Genomic DNA, 12,426 nt, shown 5'->3' with positions numbered 1-12,426 from the left:
CGGCGGGGTCCCTGCCTTCTAGTGGGCGAGACACTCAGTGAACAAACGCTTGTCAGGTGCTGGGGGACAGCGCTCTGAGGAGGTGATGTTTGAGGGGACAGAATTGAGGGGAGCAGTGCGTAGAGGGTGTTTTGGGGGTGAGGTGCATGTACAAAAGTCCCTGGGGTGGGAGTGTGCTTGGCTCAACTGAGGACCAGGAGACCAGTGTGTGGGAGTGCAGTGGCACAATCTCAGCTCACTGAAACCTCCACCTCCTGGGTTCAAGCGATTCTCCTGCCTCAGCCTCCCCAGTAGGTGGGCTTACAGGTACCCACCACCATGCCTGGCTAATTTTTGTATTTTTAAAAGACATGGGGTTTTTTACCATGTTGGCCAGGCTGGTCTCGAACCCCTGACCTGAAGTGATCTGCCCACCTCGGCCTCCCAAAGTGCTGGGATTACAGGCGTGTACCACTGCACCCAGCCAGCTGTGTGTCTTTGATGTCATAACCTGAGCATCTGAGAGCTGCTGCTGTCCCCTGGCCCCTGCTCTTGAGAAAGTCCCACGCCGATAGGACAGACAGGGTCATGAGTGCGGTGATGGGGGCCTTCGAGCTGCCGGAGCACTTAGGCGGGACCCGATGCCGTCTCTCTGTGTGGAGTGGGACACTTGCTGCAGGCGCGAGGGGCGTCTGGTATTAGCCCTGGGGTTGTCACTCCGGGGCCCGCCCCTTTCTCTGTTCTGATCTCCCACCCCCTTGCAGGTCCCGCCTCCCGGAAGGTTAGGACCAGCCTTGGACTGGTCCAAGCTTCCCGTTGGCTCAGATACTGCCTCTGCGAGGCCCCCTTCCGGAAGCCTCCAGTGCACAATCCCCAGGGCTGCGGCAGCCCCAGTAGCATCTCCCCAGCAGCTGGGTGGGCTGGCCCTCGGTGAGGAGGGCTGAGCGTGCTGCCGGCCTGAGGGTTGGAGCCAGGGCCGGGATGCGGCCTCCCTTGCTTCCCGGGACCTTTTACGTGAGGACAGTGAGGACAGACTGTCCATAGGAAGTCGACCTCTGTTCCCTTGGGGGACAGCAGTGGAAGAGGCAGCTGCTTTTGAGCTTGTCCCTGTCCCCAGAGAAGCCTGAGGCCTTCCATGCCGTTGCCAGGGCCGACAAGGCTGAGGAGCCTACAGCGTGTGTTCAGGGCCAGAGACAGGCCACAGCCTCCCTGTGTGGGAGCCGAGCCTAGATGGCTCCCTCCCCACCCGCAGTAAAGCCCAGGCAAAGGGAGCTTTGGCCACTTCCTGTTGCAGGCTCAGACCGAGTCCCCTGGCACCCACGCGGCTGCACCCTCCTCCTGTGCGCTGCAGCCACGCCGGCCCCACCCTCTGCAGCCTCCAATCCTGAGCCCCTGAAGGAGGATGGGGAAGCGGCTGGTCCGGCCGCCCCTGCCCTCCCTTAGACCTCCACAGCCCCTGTGTAGCCACAGAGGATGCTGTCGGCTTCAGCCCTGAGAAGACGCCACTTCCTCCAGAGAGCTAAGTAAGTGGGAAGCCCCCTCTCCATCTGTCCTGAGCGCCAGGCAGAGATCCTGGGATAAGGCCTGGGGCTGGAGGCCGACCTACCTAGGTCCAGGCTCCGGGGCAGAACTGAAACTCCTTGGTCACTGTCGCTGCTGTCGGGGGAGCAGGCCCCTGCTGAAGCTGTGAGCCCTTTCTGGACAGTCCCCCAATGAGGCTGGTCCTCCACCTGCTCTTTCTTCACACCTGGTGGCCCGGGATGTGGCCCTGGGCAGAGCGATGATTCCACTCCTGTCGTTATGGAAGCCACGGCTGTCTCCCAGCCCAGCCAACCACCTGAGCCACAGCGCGCCCCTTTCATGCCCTCCCAGTGCCACCGCCTCCTCTTGCCCCAGCCCGGTTTTGTCCTACCCGCCTCTCAGGGAGGGGTACCCGGTAATGGGGCCAGGGCACAGCTCTTGCCCCAGAGAGAGCGATTTTCCTGCCTCAGCCTCCCAAGTAGCTGGGCTTACAGGCGCCCACCACCACGCCCAGCTAATTTTTGTAGTTTTAAAAGACATGGGGTTTTACCGTGTTGGCCAGGCTGGTCTCGAACCCCTGGCCTGAAGCGATCTGCCCACCTCTCTGGCTGGCCCCAGGGCAGCTCTGCACAGCCTCCATACCTGGCACACCTCCCTTGACATCTTGTTGGGGACAGTCAGGCATTCTGTGCAGCACCCTGGAGAGCCAGGCCCATCCCACCCCACCTGCCGCCTCTAGCTCCTGGCAGAATGCATGCCTGAGGGATGAGGGACGGGGCAGGATCAGGGACTCTGTGTGCTCTCCATCCACAAAGGCTCCCCGAGTCCCTGAACCCCAGCCCCTGAGCCACCAAATCAGCCTGGGCCTGTCCTGGGCACCCTGTCTATGATGGAGGCAGAGATGGGGACCTCGGGACAGCTCTGAGGATATTGAGTGCACAGTGCAGGCCTGGCCTGCAGGAATCCCTTATGTTCTCTCCTGGGATAAGCTTTGTGGGTGCCTAGCCTGGAGCTGCAGGGAGCTGGCAGGGCAGTGGCAGACAGTGGTGGGCAGATCTAGTGTGTGATGGGAAGTGGTGACCAGAGGGGAGCAGGATGCGCTCAGATCCCAGGGTGAGTCATCGGCGCTGCGTCTTTCACAGCTGGTGAGAGCGAGCAGCAGTGCTAAAGGTTTGTGTCTCTGCATGAGCGAGTCAGTGGACCAGGAGTTTCCAGGCTGTGGAAGACTGTTCCCTCCCCAGGATGGGGACACTTGGTTACAGCGGTTCCTAATCCCCCACCTATCCACCGCCCACCACGGAGGCACTCGGTGGGGCCCTGCTTCCTGCAGGTGGGAGTGAGGGACACTGATGTGGCATCCCTGTGACCGAGGTCATGTGTGATTGATCAGTGTAAGGGCAGGAAGCAAGTCATCGGTCTGTAGTGGGCGTGGGGGCTTCCGAGAGGGCAGGACCCAAGTCACCCGGCCTCCTGTGGATAGGTTAGAGCCCCAGGACAGGAGGTGCCCTAGGAACCTCCCCCACCCCTTCCCTCCTCCACCCCGCCTGAACTGCCCGCCCCAGCTCCAGTGGGGGCAGTGACCCTGACGTCATGTCTCCTGCTGTCCCTGCCACCACCTCCGGTGGTCCAACCTCCGCATTCCCCACCCCCACAGAGGAATGCACGAGGCCACCCTTCCTGTATGCACCCCCACCCACACTCCTGCAGACCCTGGCATTTTCTGCTCCCCCTCTACTCCCAGCCCCTCCCCCAGGCTCCCAGACAAAGGGGAACTGGCTGGATCCTCTTAAAGGAACAGCATCCCACCAGCTTATGCCTAACTCCCCTTCCCAACCCCTGTTCCCTAGTTACAGGGAATTACCTTACAGACAGTCCGTGAGTGATACCCATGCAGGCCCCAGGTGGTGGAGGAAAGAGCAGGACCTGGATAAGACAGCCCCTCAGCGTCCCTCATCTCATCCAGGTCCCAGTCCTCCTACACGCCTTTCTCCTAGATTACGGCCCTAGATAGAGCCTGGGTTTTTTTGTCCCTGTGTGACCCATAGCACCCAAACAGTGGCAGAGCTGGACGGACTCCCTAGCCCGTTCTCTGTGTGGTTCTGTACCCAGACCCAGACATGCCTGCACACAGCGGGACCCAGCCCAGGCACATGTGCCTGTGGGTTCACTGGGGCACCCACGTTTTGTTTATTTTATTTTGGGATTTTTTTGTTTTGTTTTGTTTTGTCTTGAAACAGAGTCTCACTCTGTCGCCAGGCTGGAGTGCAGTGGCGCAATCTCAGCTCACTGCAATCTCTGCCTCCCAGGTTCAAACAATTCTCCCGCCTCAGCCTCCTGAGTAGCTGGGACTACAGGTGCGCGCCACCACACCCAACTAATTTTTGTTTTTTGTTTTTCTTTTTTTAGTAGAGACAGGGTTTCACCATGTTGGCCAGGATGGTCTCGATCTCTCAACCTCATGATCTGCCCACCTCGGCCTCCCAAAGTGCTAGGATTACAGTCATGAGCCACCAAGCCTGGTCTGTTTATTTTATTTTTTTAAGGGAGGGTCTTGCTGTGTCACCCAGGTGGGAGTGCAGTGACATAATCGCAGCACACTGCAGTCTTGAACTCCTGGGCTCAAGCGATCCTCCCTCCCCAGCCTCCGTAGTAGCTGAGAGTACAGGCACTGAGAGTCCTGTCTAATTTTTTAATAATTTTTTGGTATTTTTTTTAGTAGAGATGGGGTTTCACCATGTTAGTCAGGCTGGTCTCAATCTCCTGACTTCGTGATCCACCCTCCTCAGCCTCCCAAAGTGCTGGGATTACAGGCGTGAGCCACTGAGCTAGCCAGCAATTTTTTTTTTTTTTTTAGAGATGAGGGTCTTACTATATTGCCCAAGCTGATCTCAAATCTCTGGCCTCAAGTACTCCTCCCACCTCAGCCTCTGCAAGAGCTGAGGCGTGAGCCACCATGCCCAGCCCAGCCCCACATCTCTATATTCATTCATCCTGGCTGGGCGGGGCTGCTGGTCCCCACCCCCCAGGATGCTTGGCTGTGAAAAAGCTGTGTTATGGCAGCTAGCACCTGGGATTTCTCCCCATCTGCCCTTCAAGGCCCTACCAGCCAGGCCTTCCTGAGAGCCCCTAGTGAGGAAAGAGGGGAGTCCTGGCTTTGACCCTGCGCACCTGGGGATTCTCCTGCATTCTGCTTTTTTTTTTTTGTTACTGTTTTTTGAGAGAGTCTCACTCTGTTATTCAGGTTGGAGTGCAGTGGCACAGTTTCGGCTCACTGCAACCTCCACTTCCCCAGTTCAAGCGATTCTGCCTCAACCTCCCGAGTAGCTGGGATTACAGATGCTTGCCACCACGGACCTGGCTATTTTTTGTATTTTTTTAGTAGAGACAGGGTTTCTCCATGTTGGCTAGGCTGGTCTCGAACTCCTGACCTCAAGTGATCCGCCCGCCTCCCCCTCCTGAAGTGCTGGGATGACAGGTGTGAGCCACCGCACCTGTCCCGGCCACCGTTTTCTAATTCTTAGAAAGGTGCCTGTGGGCAAGGCCCGGGCCCAGGTGTGATGGAGGAGGGTGGGAGTGGACATCCTCAGCCCAGCGCCTCTCCCCAGGTGTTGTGACTGCAGTGCCTCCCTGTCGCACCAGTACTATGAGAAGGATGGACAGCTCTTCTGCAAGAAGGACTACTGGGCCCGCTATGGCGAGTCCTGCCATGGGTGCTCGGAACAAATCACCAAGGGACTGGTTATGGTGAGCGCCCCCACCTTGCACGCTCACCTGGGGTGAGGGCGTCCAAGCAGACCCCGTGCTCCAGGTCTCTCTCCCATCATCGTCTCCCCTGGTATCTTTTTTTTGCTGGTCCTTGGAGTGTCCCCTGCTTTCTGAGCCTGACTGTCCATATCCCTCAGGGCCCCCCTGCCAATCTATAGAGCCAGCTCTGGCCAGCCAGGTCCCCATGGTTGTTTTTTGGGTGACGCCCCTCGGGGAGGACCTGTGGGGGCTGTGGAGGCTGCTGAGCTGGGCTGTTCCCTCCTCACCCCCATACCAGGTGGCTGGGGAGCTGAAGTACCACCCCGAGTGTTTCATCTGCCTTACCTGTGGGACCTTTATCGGCGACGGCGACACCTACACGCTGGTGGAGCACTCCAAGCTGTACTGGTGAGTGCCTTGGCCCCTACCCCAGCCTGGGGGGCCCACCTGTGTCACAGGTCTGCAAGGATGTTGACTCTTCCCACACCCGGGCATGGAAGCAAGTGAGAAATGACGGAAGTCAGAGGGAAAGAGCCTCAGATGGCCAGGCACGGTGCTCACGCCTGTCATCCCAGCACTTCGGGAGGCTGAGGCTGGTGGATCCCTTGAGGCCAGGAGTTCAAGACCAGCCTAGCCAACATGGTGAAACCCCATCGCTATTAAAAATACAAAAATTGAATTTGAGACCACTCTTGCCAAGACGGTGAAACCCTGTCTACTAAAAATACAAAAACTAGCCGCGCATCTGTAATCCCAGCTACTCGAGAGGCTCAGGCAGAAGAATTGTTTGAACCTGGGAGGCTGAGGTTGCAGTGAGCCGAGATGGTGCCACTGCACTGTCACCTGGGCAACAGAGCAAGGTTCCATCTCAAAAAAAAAATACAAAAATTAACCAGGTGCAGTGGCATGGACCTGTAATCCCAGCTACTCAGGAGGCTGAGGCAGGAGAATCACTTGAACCTGGGATGGGGGAGTTTGCAGTGAGCCGCCGAGATAGTGCCATTGCACTCCAGCCTGGGCAACAAGAGCAAAACTCCAACTCAAAAAAAAGAAGAGAAAGAGAAAGAAGGAAGGGAGGGAGGGAGGGAGGGAGGGAAAGAAAAGGAAAGGAAGAAGGGAGAGAAAGAAACCTCAGACATCAGCTTTCTTACCATGACTGCAGCATGGTGCTGGCACAAACCACCAGAGTTGGAGCAGACACCGCAAGTTAAGGACACTATCGCCAGCACAGCTGCTCCCTCTTTAGGCATCAGCTGCAAGTTCAGGGGTCCCCAACCCACCCACACTTCTGACTGACTGGCTACAATTTCAGGGACTCCCAAGACCCTACCAAGTTTGATCGTGTGCTCACTCACAGAACTCCAGAAAGCCTCCATTTAGGATTCCCGTTTTATCATAAAGGATATAGCTTAGGTCCAGCCAGATGAAGCATCTCCCCCGCCCCCCCGCACATCAGTATGGTCACACAGGAAGCTTCCCTGAGCCTCAGCAGCCAGAGTTTGTTTTGGGGTTTCATTAAGTCTCCATGACTCAGTCATTGATCAAACTTAGTCTCAAGCCCTCGTCCTTGGAGGTCAGGCTGGCTGAAAGCTGCAGCCCTCTTCAGATCACTTTGAGGGGACCAGCCTCATCTGAGTCATCTCATTAGCATCCACTCAGGACTAGTCCGAGGGGCTCATGAATAACAAATATCCCATTACAAGGACTTGGAGTGGTCCTCCCAGGAATCAGGACAAAACACAGATTCTTTCTTACACAACACTGATCAAGCTGGATTAGAGGACAGCGTGGCTTGATCCCAGATGGGCCTTTAATGACTTCCTCCTGAACTGAATTTATCCTCAGGCCTTGTCCTGGCTGCCTTACAAGATCACAGCGAGTAGGCAGACCTGGAATGACTCAGAGGGATGAGGGCTGGCTGGGCATGCACAGTTCCTGCCCCCAGCTCCATAGGAGGAGTGAAAGGAAAGAAAGCTGGCCGGGCATGGTGGCTCACACCTGTCATCCCAGCACTTTGGGAGGCCGAGGCGGGCAGATCATCTGAGGTCTGGAGTTTGAGACCAGCCTGGCCAACATGGTGAAACCCCATCTCTAAATATAAGATTAGCCAGGCGTGGTGGCAAGTGCCTGTAGTCCCAGCTACTCGGGAGGCTGAGGCAGAGGTTGAAGTGAGCCTAGATCGAACCACTACTTTTGGGCAATTGCTAGCTTTTTTTTCTTTTTTCCTTTTGAGACAGTTTCACTGTGTCGCCAGGCTGGAGTGCAGTTGTGTGATCTTAGCTCACTGCAGCCTCCCTGGTTCAAGCAATTCTCCTGGCACAGCCTCCTGAGTAGCTGGGATTATGGGCATGCACCACCATGCCCAGCTGATTTTTGCATTTTTAGTAGAGACAGGGTTTCACCCTGTTGGCCAGGATGGACTTGATCTCCTGACCTCATGATCCACCCACCTCAGCCTCCCAAAGTGCTGGGATTACAGGTGTGAGCCACTGCACCTGACCTAGCTTTCTTTTTCTTTTGAGATGGAGTCTCATGCTGTCACCCAGGCTGAGGTACAGTGGTGTGATCAACAGAGTGAGACTCCATCTCAGAAAAAAAAAAAACGAAGCGGGTGGGGGAAGAGCCCGAGGCTGGGGGCTGCAGGGATGCTGAAATTGCTGACACCCTTGACACTGTCTCCTTCCCAACCCTGGTGGCTCTTGCAGCGGGCACTGCTACTACCAGACTGTGCTGACCCCCGACTCCCCTGGCTCCCACCTGCCCCACACTGTCACCCTCGTGTCCATCCCAGCCTCATCTCATGGCAAGCGTGGACTTTCAGTCTCCATCGACCCCCCACACAGCCCGCCGGGCTGCAGCACTGAGCACGCACACACCGTCCGCGTCCAGGGGTAAGTGGCCAGCCTGCCGAGGCTGCACCCAGTGTGGCTGTGGCTGTTGATGTGGTGGCAGACTCTGGCACTGGGGGCCCTGAGAATGAATGGGCGAGTGTTTGGTGCAGATGGGGCGCAGCCCTGACAACCTGGTTTACCAGATTCCTGGCCCAATCCTTCCTCTCAACAGCATTACAAATGCCAGATACAATAAAAAGACACTTGCAGCCAGGTGTGGTGGCTCACACCTGTAATCCCAGCACTTTGGGAGGCTGCGGTGGGTGGATCACCTGCGGTCAGGAGTTTGAGACCAGCCAGCTCAGCATGTTGAAACCCCGTCTCTACTAAAAGTACAAAATGAGCCAGATGTGGTGGTGTGTGCCTGTAGTCCCACCTACTTGGGAGGCTGAGGCAGGAGAATCATTTGAACCCAGGAGGTGGAGGTTGCAGTGAGCCTAAACTGTGCCATTGCACTGCAGCCTGGGCAACAAGAGTGAAACTGTCTCAAAAACAAACAAACAAACAACAAAAAAAAATCGCACACACAAAATAAAAAGACATTTTCTTTAATGTCTAATCCAACAAGAGGAGGAAGCAATTCAGGAATGAGTGAAGAGGCCGAGTGCAGTAACTCACACCTGTAATCGCAGCACTTTGGGAGGCCAAAGCAGGAGGATCACTTAAGGCCAGAAGTTCGAGACCAGCTTGGGCAACATACTGAGACACGCCCCCCCCCCAGTCTCTCCAAAAAAAAAGAAAGAAAAAGAAAATTAACAGAGTATAGTTAAATCACTGAACACATGAAGGCTGGGCATGGTTGCTCACACCTGTAATCGCAGGACTTTGAGAGGCTGAGATGGGAGGATCCCCTGAGGCCAGGAGTTCGAGACCAATCTGGGCAACAAGTCACAGCTACTTGGGAGGCTGAGGTGAGAGGATCTCTTGAGCCCAGTAAGTCGCAAGCTTGCTGCAGTGAACTATAAGTGGCTACTGCACTCCACTCTGGCCAATGGAGCAAAACCCCGTAAAGTGGGGCAGGGCTAGTAAGAATTAGATGAGTGTGTGACTCTGGGCATTTCCTTTCTCTCTGGGCTTTGGGGGTCTGTTTGAGCGATGAGGGAGCTCCATACCTTGGAGCCTTGTGAGATTTCTGCTGAGCCTTCATTGGCGTCTTGGGAAGTAGCACGCGGTCTTTCCACTTTGGGGCAGTTGCTCACTTTCGTTGCGACAGAGTGAGACTCCATCTCAGAAGAAAAAGAAAGCTAGGTCAGGTGCAGTGGCTCACGCCTGTAATCCCAGTGCTTTGGTGGTGCACTCTGTTGCCCAGGCCGGGGTGCAGTGGCTCACGCCTGTAATCCCAGTGCTTTGGTGGTGCACTCTGTTGCCCGGGCTGGGGTGCAGTGGCTCACGCCTGTAATCCCAGTGCTTTGGTGGTGCACTCTGTTGCCCGGGCCGGGGTGCCATGGCTCACGCCTGCAATCCCAGTGCTTTGGTGGTGCACTCTGTTGCCCGGGCCGGGGTGCAGTGGTGTGATACCGGCTCACTGCAACCTCTACCTCCCAGGTTTAAGCAATTCTTGCACCTCAGCCTCCCAAGTAGCTGGGACTACAGGCGACCACGCCTGACCAATTTTTGTGTTTTTAGTAAAGACAGGGTTTCATCGTGTTGCCCAGGCTGGTCTCAAACTCCTAGGTTCAAGTGATCTCTCTCCTCGCCCTCCCAAAGTGCTGGGATTACAGGTGTGAGCCACCATGCCCAGCCCAACTGCTGTACATCCGGCAGGTGCCCAGCCCTGCACAGGCACTGGTGAGCTGTGAAGGTGGCCCTGGGGACAGAAAAAGATGCTGGGCTTGAATGTGTGTCTCCATCCCCACCCTGACATCAGCCAAGCCAGCAGCTGCTTTATGTACACAAGGAGCAGACAGCTGGAGAAAGAGATGAGGGAAGTCCCAGACCAACAGCCCTTACCAGAGGGCCAAGGCTGGTCCCTGCAGAGTCAGGGGCTGCCACTGATCCCTGAAATCCAGGCAGAATTTTAGAAATGAAGACAGTCAGCCAGGTGTGGTGGCTCACCTGAAATCTCGGCACTTTGGGAGACCTAGGTGGGTAGATCACAAGGTCAAGAGTTCGAGACCAGCCTCGCCAACATGGTGAAACCCAGTCTCTACTACAAATACAAAAATTAGCTGGGCATGGTGGTGCACACCTGTAATCCCGGCTACTCGGGAGGATGAGGCAGGAGAATCGCTTGAACCCTAGAGGCAGAAGCTGCAGGGAGCCAAGATCAACCACTGTACTCCAGCCTGGGTGACAGAGCGAGACTCTATCTCAAAAAGAAAAAAAAAGAAATGAAGACAAGTCAGCTGAGTGCAGCAGCTCATGCCTGTAATCCCAGCCTCTTCAGATGGCTGAATGGGAGAACTGCTTGAGCCCAGGAGGTGGAGGCTGCAGTGAGCTATGATGGTGCCACTGCACTCCAGCCTGGGCGACAGAGCGAGACCCTGTCTCTAAAACAAAGAAAAAGGAGGAGAGTTAACGACGTCTCCTCCCTGTCTGTCTCACTGGGTGAGCATTCTGCCCAGCCAGCGCCTGGAACATCCCAGTAATTTCTGCAGAGAGCCACACCCTTCCTGGAAGGAACCCAATTTGCCAAAGATTTACTTGTTTGTTTTAAACTGGTTTTAGCTGACCACTTTTTATTTCGTGTGTAGCAGCGTTTTTAAGAAAGGTCTAATTTATCCCGGCCACCTGCTGCTTTAGCAGACCAAGGGAGAGGATAGGAAATTCTAAGGAATATATATATGTATGATATGTATGTATTGTTTGTTTTTTTGAGACAGGGTCTTGCTCCCCTTTTGAGACAGGGTCTTGCTCTGTCATACAGGCTGGAGTACAGTGGCATGATCATAGCTCACTGCAGCCTCAAACTCCTGTGCTCAAGCGGTCCTCTCACCTCAGCCTCCTGAGTAACTGAGACTACAGGCACACACCACCACACCCAGCTAATTTTTTAATTTTTTGTAGAGACCGAGTCTTGTCCTGTTGCCCAGGCGGGTCTCAAACTCTTGGGCTCAAGCGATTCGCCCACATTGGCTTCCCAAAGTGCTAAGATTACAGGAGTAATCATTTGAGGTCAGGAGTTTGAGACCCACCTGGGCAACGTGGTGAAACTCCGTCTCTATTAAAAACACAAAAATTAGGCATGCGTGATGGTGCACATCTGTAATCTCAGCTACTTGGGAGGTTGAGACAGGAGAATCACTTAAGGCCAGAAGGCAGAGGTTGCAGTGAGCCAAGATCTCACCACTGCACTCTAGCTTGGGTGACAGAGTTAAGAGTGCAGACTCTGTCCCCCTGCAGCAAAAAATAAAACGGCTGAGGGATTGTTACAGATTAAAAGATACTTGGCTGGGCACAGTGGCTCCCACCTGTAATCCCAGCACTTTGGGAGGCCAAGGTGGGCAGATCACCTGAGGTCAGGAGTTTGAGACCAGCCTGACCAACATGAAGAGAACCCGACTCTACTAAAAAATAAAATTAGACGGGTATGGTGGCACATGCCTGTAATCCCAGCTACTTGGGAGGCTGAGGAAGGAGAATCACTTGAACCCTGGAGTCAGAGGTTGCAGTGAGCGAGATCCTGCCATTGCACTCCAGTCTGGGCAACAAGAGCAAAACTCTGTCTCAAAAGAAAAAAAAGGCCGGGCACGGTGGCTCACGCCTATAATCCCAGCACTTTGGGAGGCCGAGGCGGGTGGATCACGAGGTCAAGAGATCGAGACCATTCCTGGTCAACATGGTGAAACCTCATGTCTATTAAAAATACAAAAAATTAGCTGGGCATGGTGGCACGTGCCTGTAATCCCAGCTACTTGAGAGGCTGAGGCAGGAGAATTGTCTGAACCCAGGAGGCGGAGGTTGCAGTGAGCCGAGATCGCGCCATTGCACTCCAGCCTGGGTAACGAGTGAAACTCCGTCTCAAAAAAAAAAAAGAAAAAACAGATATTGATGAGACTTGATGATTAAATGTGATGTTGATCATGGACCGGATCGTGGATCCAGGAGATTGCTATAAAGGACAGTTCAGTAGTTCACTATAGAGACAACTGGCAAAATTTGAATATGCTCTGTGTATTAGGTAATGGCGTCAATGTTAAATTTCCTAAATGTGATGGTTGTACTATAAGATACAATTGATAATTATGTAAGAGAATGCCTAGCGAGGCGTGGTGGCCCATGCCTGTAGTCCCAGCTATTCGGGAGGTTGAGGCTGCAGTGAGCTGTGATAGTGTCACTGCACTCCAGCCTG

The 12,426-nt window shown here is 54.8% G+C and overlaps 1 protein-coding gene across 3 annotated transcripts in view; it reads left to right on the top strand.

Moving 5' to 3' along the window:
• Nucleotides 1-12,426, top strand: part of LIMK1 (LIM domain kinase 1) — a 35,270-nt gene that overhangs the window by 7,236 nt on the left and 15,608 nt on the right. For 2 of the 3 annotated variants that reach the window (XM_035279813.2, XM_078354656.1), the window contains exons 3-5: nt 5,106-5,244; nt 5,543-5,652; nt 7,950-8,135. In XM_035279813.2, coding sequence (XP_035135704.1) covers nt 5,106-5,244; nt 5,543-5,652; nt 7,950-8,135 — 435 coding nt within the window. Of the gene's footprint in view, nt 1-1,359; nt 1,503-5,105; nt 5,245-5,542; nt 5,653-7,949; nt 8,136-12,426 lie in introns of those variants that run through there. The other variant, XM_035279817.3, reaches the window with a different exon arrangement.

Source organism: Callithrix jacchus, chromosome 2 (genome assembly GCF_049354715.1).
Source record: "Callithrix jacchus isolate 240 chromosome 2, calJac240_pri, whole genome shotgun sequence".
In the NCBI taxonomy this organism is placed as follows: Eukaryota; Metazoa; Chordata; class Mammalia; order Primates; family Cebidae; genus Callithrix; species Callithrix jacchus.
This window is presented reverse-complemented; position numbering and strand designations above follow the sequence as displayed.